The sequence below is a fragment of the Lipotes vexillifer genome, unplaced genomic scaffold (assembly GCF_000442215.2).
Source record: "Lipotes vexillifer unplaced genomic scaffold, Lipotes_vexillifer_v1.1 scaffold23, whole genome shotgun sequence".
Lineage (NCBI taxonomy): Eukaryota > Metazoa > Chordata > Mammalia > Artiodactyla > Lipotidae > Lipotes > Lipotes vexillifer.
In genome coordinates, this window is record NW_006796283.1 from 3,192,180 (window position 1) to 3,201,517 (window position 9,338).

Here is a 9,338-nt window from a genome sequence, read left to right on the forward strand (position 1 = left end):
GGGGGGCGTGCTTACCCCCGGCCCTGCACCTAGAGGCCAAATGCTGCCTTAACAGCTCTGACCAGTTCCAACCCGGCAGAGCCCCCGTCTCTCTGCCAAGGAAACCAGGGCCCCAGGAACTTGGCCTGCAGCAGGGCTGGTAGAGAGCCGTGGGCAGGATCCCCAGCTGCAACTCTCGGACTACTGCTCACAGCCCGCACCCACTCCCATGTGCAGTGAACCCTGAGCTGTGGGTCACGCTGCCTCAGAACCTCAGAGCTGGGGCCCGGGCCTTGGGAGATTGGAGACGTCTCAGCTGAGGCCCCTGGGCTGCCCACGCTGCCTCTCGCAGCTGAGTGGCCAGGTTCAGAGGGGCGGTGCTCACCCAGGCCACTCAGCCAGGGGGTGGGAGGCGGCCCAGGACCGAGGGCCCCCACTTTCAAGGCCAGGCCATCCCCATGGCACAGGGTCCAGGTCCTGGGGTCTCCTACCCTGTGGCTATTTTGCCGTGTGCCCCCAGGCAGGCCTCCACCTCTCTGAGCTTCTGTCTCCTCAGCCTTTGGGACCTCAGCGGGGGGACACAGGGGAGCCCTGAAGTGTCCTTGAGGCCCGAGCCTGCAGACCCTGCAACCTCCCCGCAGAGGAGAGGGTGGGCAGAGCAGCAGCTCCTCTGTGACGTGGTGGCCTCCCAGGGCAGCCGGGCGGGTTAAACGCAGTGATCCACACGTGGTGCTTACCACAGGGCGTGGCGTGGCTTGGCAGGCAGCATGGCCAGCAGCCCTGCGGGAGGGATGACCCTCTTGCCCCGTGGCCCCAAGCAGGGAGGAAGCAGTGGGAGCTCCAGTGTGGATTTCAGCTCCTTGGAAGGAGCCACATTTTGGCTCCACTGTGTGACCAAGGCTGTGGTATTTACAGCAGTCCCTATAGGCAGTGAGCTCCCCGTCACTGGAGGTGTACAAGCAGCAGTTGACTCTTAAGAGAGAGGGTAGGCCGTTGGGGGTAGTTAAGAGGAGCTCCGTGACTCTCGTGTCTAGACTCTCAGAGAATAGCCGTAAGCAGTGATGGGACAAAGGCGGGATGGCTGAGGACTGGGGAGCTCAGTGTGTCCTGAGCAGGGCCTGCACCTCTCTCCTCTGCTCCCTCCTTGGGGACAGTCAACCCCGTCCAAGATGGACAGTTCCAAGTGCGTGTTCCAGACGCACTACTGTGTGCCCATCCTTATACTCGGCCCCTCGTTTTCTCCACCCCCCCATGAGGCGGGTACTGCTGTTCCCATTTCCCAGATGAGAAAACTGAGGCTCCGAGAGGTTAGGTAACTTGCCAAAGTCACCAGGACCAAACAGCAGAGGGGAAATGATTATTTTCCTAACCACAGAGACCCCTGCAGGACGGTGATGGGGGGCACCAGCCCTGGGATCCCCACCGCACCCCGACCCCCAGGCCCTCCCCTCGCGGCTGCAGCCTCCTCTCCGGGGGTTTTGTCCTCCTTGGGCCCAGGGCGCAGGTCAGCCTGGGGAGACTTGGCGTGAGGTTGGAAACCCTCTCCAAGCGGAGAGATAATCCAGGGAGTGCGCCAGAGAAGCCGGCCTCTGAGGCTCTGAGGCTCTGCAGAGGGGCCCAGGGAGGAAGGAGCTGCCTGCTCTTCCCTGCAGCTTTATCTCCTGCAGAATTAAATCCTTGATTAACCCTTATCTCCCCAGCAGGCGCTATCTCCGCCTTGGCGCCGAGTGTCCAGACACACCGTACAAGATGATTGATTTCTTAAAGATATGCGTGCCTTTCCATACTTCGTTTATTGTCTAAATATTTTCGCTAACATTTCAGCAGGCCCCTTATCGAGCTCAGCTGATGGGCCCCGGTTCTCTCCCCCGTGTACCTCCCGCCCCTGATCGTCCTGTCACCCGCCAGGCAGTTTGTCTTCGCTGTTTGGAGAGGGAAGTGGGAGAGGGGCGACGCCGGGGTGTGGTATCCCTTTCCCACTGGTCTCCTCAGGCCCAGGCTGCTTGCAGGCCAGAGGGGAGGCAAGGAGTCTCCCCTCACAGTCCCTGCACACACTGGGCGCCGGGGGTGGTACCCCAGAAAGGACACAGCACGCAGAGCCTGCCAGGAGTCGAGAATTGGTTCTGGCACCAACTTGCTGTGGGACCTCAAGGTCCCCCAGGATCCAGCTGTGGTTCCACCACAGAAACCCAGGGCTTGGAGGTGTAGCAGTTCTAAAACTTGTACTCAGATGCAGAGGAAATGTTCAGGATGGATGGATGGGTGGTGGGTGGATGTGTAGATGGATAAATGGATTGTATGTGGAGGAGTAGATGGTGGAGGGATGGATGGATAGACAGGTAGACGGAAGATGGATGGGTGATGGTAGATGGTAGATGGATAGGTAAAGGTGGGTGGATGGTGCGTGGATTGGTGAATGGTGGATGGATGGTGGGTGTGTGGATGGTGGATGGATGGTGGGTGCGTGGATGCGTGGATGGATAAATGGAGGTGAATGGACGAGTGGATGGTGGATGGATAGGTTGGTTAGTGGATGTGTGGATGGACAGGAAGATGGTGGATACGTGAGTGATGGCTGATGGACAGATGGACGGTGGATGGATGGGTGAATGGTGGATGGACAGGTAGATGGATGTGTGGACAGGAAGATGGTAGACAGATGGGTAGAAGGTGGATGGATCAGTGGAAGATGGATGGATGGGTGAATGGTAGATGGACATGTAGATGGAGGATAGCTGGGTAGATGGATAGATGGACAGGTAGATGGTGGATGGGTGGGTGGGGACAGGTAGATGGATGGATGAGTAGAAGGTGGATGGTTAGGTGGATGGTTGATGGAAGTGTGGATGGTGGGTGGACAATTAGAAGGTGGAAGGATGGGTGAATGGTGGATACATGGGTGGGTGGATGGATGGGTGGTGGATGGTGGATCGTGGGGGATAGTGGATGGACGAGTAGAAGCTGGATGGCCGGGTGGATGGTGGATGGACAGGGGAGAAGGTAGCTGCATGGGTGGGTGATTGGATGTGTGGATGGATTGGTGGATGGTGGGTGGAAGGTGGATGGAAGGGTGCATGGTGGATGGATGGGTGGGTGAGGGGAGGTGTGGATGGATAAATGGATGGCAGATAGACAGGTAGAAGGCAGATGGACGGTGGATGGACTGGGAGAAGGTGGGTGGACAGTGGATGGTAGAGGGATGGGTGGATGGATGGCTGGATGGTTATGGAGGGGCAGCTGAGTGGATGTTGAAGGGATAAATGGATGGTGGATGGGCAGATAAATGGCGGATGGATGATGGACAGGAGATGGACGAGTAGCCAGTGGATGGGTAGGTGGATGGTGGATAGATGGGTAGATGGATGCATACACGGGTAGATGGTGAATGGAAGGCTGAGTGCTAGATGGATGGGCCGAAGGTGCATGGATGACTGGATGGTGGATGGACAGGTGGATGGTTGATGGAGGAGGGATGGTGGATGGTAGATGGGTGGGGAGAAAATGGATGGACAGGAAGATGATGGATGGACGTGGGGAGGGTGGATGGAAGGGTGGATGGTGGATGGATAATTAGAAGGTGGAAGGATGGGTGAATGGTGGATAGATGGGTGGATGGATGGACAGGTAGATGGTGGGTGGATGGATGGTAGATGGATGGGTGGAAGGTGGATTGCAGGGGATAGTGGATGGACGGTGGATGGTAGATGGACAGGTGGATGGTTGTGGAGGATCAGTTGAGTGGATATTGAACGGATAATGGGTGGTGGATGGACGAGTAGAGGGTGGTTGGAAGGGTGTGGGGGGTGACGGGTAGATGGTTGTTGGAGGGGTGAGTAGATATTGGATGGAAAAATGGTTGGTGGATGGTGGATGGACAGGTAGATGGTGCATGGACAGATGGATAAATGGTGGATATGTTGGTGGTGGATGGATGGGTGGATGATAGATGAACGAGTAGCAGGTGGGTGGATGGATGGGTGGGCAGGTGGATACGTGGATGGGTAAATGAATGGTGGATGGACAAGTAGATGGTAGATGGATGGGAGGTGGGTGGAAGTATGGATGGACACATAGATGGTGCATGGATGGGTCAATGGTAGATGGACGAGTAGCAGGTAGTGAATGGTGGATGGACAGGTAGAAGGAGGATACATGGGTGGATGGCGGGGGGAATGATGAAAGGATGGGTAGAAGGTGGGTGGATGGGTGGGTGAGTGGATGAATGGGAGGATGGATGGATGGATAGGTAGATGGTGGATGGATGGACAGGTAGATGGTATACTGATGGGTGGAAGGTAGAACGATGGGCAGAGGTGGATGGACGGGTGGATGGGTGGGTTAGTGGATGTGTGGATGAATAAACGGATGGATGGTGGATGTGGATGGATGGCTGAGTGGATATGTGGATGGATAAATGGAGAGTGGATTGCCGTGTGGATGGTAAGAGATGGATGGATGGGTGGATGGTGGATGGATGGGTGGGTGAATGGATGTGTGGATGGATAAATGGATGATAGATGGACAGGTAGATAGTGGATACATGGGTGATAGATGGACAGGTGGATGGTGGGTGGATGGTAGATGGCCGAGTAGCAGGTGGATAGTTGGGTGGATGGATGGACGGACAGGTAGATGGTAGATGGAAGGTTGAATGCTAGATGGATGGTCAGAAGGTGGATGGATGGCTGGATGGTGGGTGGACAGGTGGACGGACAGGTGGGTGAGTGGATGTGTGCAGGGATAAAGAATGGTGGATGGACGGGTAGATGGTGGATAGATGGTTGGATGGAATGGATGGACAGGTAAAAGGTGAATGAACGGGTGTACAGTGGATTGATGGGTAGGAGTTGGATGGACTGGTGGATGGTGGATAGATAGGTGAGTCAGTGGATGTGTTGATGGATTAATGGACGGTGGATGAATGGGTAGAAGGTAGATGGATGAGTAGATGGTGAATGGATAGATGTTGGAAGGATGGGTGGATGGATGGATGGATGAACAAATGGACCCTCCCTCGGCCCATCCATCTGTCCAGTTGTCCTCCATGGCTCACCCACTTTAGCCACGAGGCCACTGTGACATCAGTGAGAGCTGGGAGGGTACCCCCTGGATGGCACGCAGGGCAGCAGGTCTGAGCAGCAAGCCCCTGCCTGTGAGGCTGACGTGGGACCATCCAGGCACAGCCGCCAGCTGACCCCACGCAGATGGGCTCTGAGCGCCCCTCCACATGGGGCCCCTCCAAAGGCCATTGTCAGCGGTCGTTGCCTGGCAGAGCCAAACTGCCAGCAGGACGATCCCGGACCAGGGGGTGATGGGGCTGCAGTGCACGAGCCCGGTGCCCTCCTGGCGAGGCCCCTCTTCCTCTGGCTGTGATAGGGAGTAATTCCCAAGGGAAGGTGCTCAGCCCAGGCATGGTGCATTATGGGTGTTTCTTTGCCAGATGGGGCCATGCCTTGAGCCGCCCGTGTCGTGCTCCTCTTTCCTCATGAAACGTCTGGTGCCAAGGGCGGAAAGCCATTGCCTCTGGCGATGGTGAGTGGGACGCAGGCGGGGGCTTCCCAGGACACGCCGAAAGGGAGAGACGAGTGCAGGCCCCGATCAGAGCCCACCCCAGGCCTGCCCCAGGTTCCCGACCTCCCGCGAACCTGCCCGCAGTGCCCTGGGGAGGCTTTCTGCGGGCCCCCACCTCCCCTCGACGCCCCTTCACGCGCTGTACGGCAAGTTCGGGAACAGCCTCAGATACGGCTGTCACAGCGGATGCGGTCGAGATAGGGTTTCTGATGGCTATCAGCGGGCACAGAACCCAGACACTGACCTCTTTGTTGGGGGAACAAGGAGGGTTCTCAGATGCACCCAGAGAGTTTAAAGTGGCCGCCCGCTGTCCCGGGGCTGGGTGGGGCAGCCTGGAGTCAGGAGGGAGGGACAGGGCGACCCCCAGGGCTAAGGCAGGGTAGGGGCCAAGCTTTCTTCAGACGCTGCACCCGGCCTGTCTGGGGCGAGCTGGACCCAGACGCAGACCCGGCAGTGAGCCTGGGGCGCCGGTGGAGGGAAGGTGGCCAGCAGTACACACATCTCTGATGGTTTCAGGCTCGCACCCCGCTGCCCACGGGCAGGGCCAGGAAGGGAGCCTGCCTCGGCCCGGCGCCTCCGACCACCAGAGAAAAGGGCTTCTGTTCCAGGGCTGCTTGGAATTGGGGGTTGGGGGGAGAAAATAAATAATGGGGCAGGGGGGCGAGCTGTAGCCCTAGCGCACGGCAGGGTCCAGCTGCCTGGGACAGTGCGCGTTGCCACCCCGCAGGGACGGGGACAGGGGCAGGGGCAGACTGGGCAGGGCCGTGCTCCTCTCCCCGGAGCCGTGGGGCGCCGGCTCCTGCACCCCTAGGGTCCACGCGCAGGCAGGGAGGCTGGTGATGGTGGGCCCAGCCTGCCCCATTTAAGTGGGGACCAGGGCCCCCCAGAGTGTTAAGGGCTGAGGGAATGAGGCTGAAGGGTCTGGTGGTCGTACGGCCTGGATCTCCTGGCCCCTCTCCCTCCTGTGAGTCGGGCGCGGGGTGCAGGATGCAAGCCCCCTCCAGGTCCCCACGTCCCCTGCCCCTCACCCGCCCGGGGCAGCCACCAGGCGAGGGGCCGCTCCCAGCAGGAGGCGCACAGCCGGGAACACAGCGCTGCCGTCTCCCCTCCACTCGGATGGACGCGGAAAATTCAGGGGTTCTGCAGCGTCAGCAGAGCTGTGCGCGGGCGCTTTTATCATGCCGCGAACACGCCGCTCCCGGGAGTGATAAGCATTAAACCGACCGGGAGGCTGTCAGTCTCAGTTTGAGGGTTTAGAAATATTGGGACGAGTAATTAGATTTCATATCGTTACCGCAGCACCCATCGGAGGATCAGGCAGATTAATTTTTTTCTCCCTCCTCCACTCATTAATAAATATTCATTAGAGACTCAGGGAGACCCTGGCCTCCGCCTCTCTGCTGGCCCAGGTCAGGATAGCTGGGACGTGGGAGCCGCCGGTCAGTCGCTGCTGTGCCAGCACCCCCCCCCCGGTTCCGCTTTGGCCCCCCAGCCTGTCCCCAGCTGTGGGTAACGGGGACCCCCAGGTCCGCAGCCGTCCATTAAAGCACGCTCCTTGGTGGAGACACTCGCCCCCAGTTGATACCTGGCGGTTGCTGGCCCGCCATCCCAATGGACATGAGCCTCCTAGGTCCGAAGGTACAGCCTCTGCCCACTGTGTCCTGCTGGCCAAAGGGGATGGAGAAGCAAGGGTGGCGGGACTCCTGTTTGTCCTGTGTGTGTCACGTGCCAGGTGGGCACTGTCTGAAAGGAGGGCTTCCACTTCCCAGTGCCCCGGGGAGACTGAGTCAAAGAGGGATGTGACCCACCCCCAGAGCAGGTGGCAGCACAGGGACGGTCGAGGGAGCCCACGGGCTCGGGGCATTGCCGTTTGCAGAGATGCTGGGCCCAGGGAGGGCGGGCATGGTGCTGGCTATTGGGCACAGTCAGGGAGGCTGGACTGGACCCAAGGCCCAGCTCTGGAGCCCACGTGCTCCCTGCAGGCAAAGCCCAGTAAAGCCGTGGTCTTGGACCAGGCGGGGAGGTGCCCAGAACACGTCAGGGGAACCTCCCGTGTGTCACTTGCTCCAGCCATCCCATCACGCTAGCTTCCTGGCCAGGTGCCCCCATCCAGGTGACGGCAAGTGACACTGGTCCTTGAGTTAGAGGTTCTGATACCCAGTTTGACTAAAAAGCTTTTATTTGCATAAAACAGAATACTCAGACACGAATGTGCCTTTTTGCACACGGCGCCCAGTAGCGGAGCTTGGGGACCCCCTGCAGGAGAGGAGCCGTCCAGAACCCATCCAGCCCTGGGGCTGTGGCCTGAGGGGCGGCTGCAGTCATCACCCTAACTTTCTGCAGCCAGTCAGGGCCAGGGTCTGTACCTCATCACCTCCATGTGGCAAGGGCCAGCCCCCTCCCAGAACCAGGCCACGTTGGGACAGGGGACGTGTGATTGCAGTGCCGCCTGGGGAGGGTGCCGGAAATCAGGCCACCCCTTCTGGGGGCCGCTGGCAGCCCCGAGTGAGAACCGAGCTCAGAGTACTCTTCCGCTCTGGGCGCTGCAGAGGCCTGGCTCGCAGACCAGGCCGCCGGAGACAGCGTGTCTGGGCAAGGGGCTGACCACGGTCTGCGAGCCGCAGGGAGGCCAGGTGCTGAGCCAGCCTCGGTGGGGGGACGTCTCGCTGCCCAGGACCTCAGGGGGCTGCTGGGCCCAGGCAGGTGGGACGAGACGTCTATGGGCCCCAGGATGGACTGGACAAAGGTGGGCCTGCGTGCTGTGCAGCCAGTCCCACAGCTCACTCTGTAGGTCTCTGGGGTGTGGGAGGAGCATGCATCCGGCCCAGTGCCCCACCAGGGAGGGGGCAGCAAGAACGGAGGTCCGGGTGTGCCTCCCCGCTCTGCCACTCACTGGCTCTGTGACCTTAGGCAAGTTGCTCCACCTCTCTGGGCCTCAGTTTCCAAGGGAAACCAGCACCTGACCCATGGCAGGCACTGGATCCCTGCTGCATGCATGTCGCCAGCACAGTGCTTGGCGAGGACCCACAGCCTGGACTGGGCGCCCACGGGGTAGACTCTCAGGCATCCCTCACAGAGAGCCCCCCGCTGCCCCAGCCAGCCTCTCTCCTGCTGACTGTGTCCGAGGGCATGACTGAGTCCTTGCTGACCCCCCCTCCCCGCCCCCAGAGCCCGGCCCTGACCCTGCTGCTGGAGGACGAGGCCTGCTGGTTGAGGACGCTGCCCCGGGCCCTGACCGAGGCCGAAGCCAACTCGGAGATCTACAGGAAGGGTTGGTATCCTGGCGTTTCCCTCACTGCCTTCCGGAGGGTGGGGGGGGTCACGGCTCCCCCTGGGCCGGCTCTTAAAGGGAAACCAGCCTGCTTGGGCCAGGCCGAGGGGCTGGCCACCGCTGCCACCACACGCCCAGTGCCCCCGTTAATGCCTGCCTAGGGCTGGATAGGTGTCGGTGAGAGCGGGCCCAGGCCAGGACTGCCCTCAGGGCCTCTGAGAGACCACAGGGACAGTGGACACTGGCAGGGCCTGGTGGGCCCTCCTGGGGGTGGCCGCTGGACCAGGGCCCTGTGCGGCCTGGCTCCCTCCAGGAGTGGTCAGGAGGGCCATGTCCAAACCCAGCTGGGGGGCCTGGGACAGGTCCCCTCACCTTCTGGGGCCTCTGTTTTGTGAAGCCGAGGAAAGCTCCACGGCCCACATCCCTCCTGCATCCCTGCACTTTCCAGGAGTGGCCCTGGGAGGGTGCGGGGGGGGGACCCCCCCCCCATTACGGATGAGGCAGCTCAGGTCCCGGG

General features: G+C 60.3%; 1 protein-coding gene across 1 annotated transcript in view; it reads left to right on the forward strand.

Annotated features, from left to right (window-relative positions):
• Positions 1 to 9,338, forward strand: part of ZFPM1 (zinc finger protein, FOG family member 1) — a 44,565-nt gene that overhangs the window by 27,181 nt on the left and 8,046 nt on the right. The window contains exon 5 of the mRNA XM_007468470.1: positions 8,719 to 8,821. Coding sequence (XP_007468532.1) covers positions 8,719 to 8,821 — 103 coding nt within the window. The remainder of the gene's footprint in view (positions 1 to 8,718; positions 8,822 to 9,338) is intronic.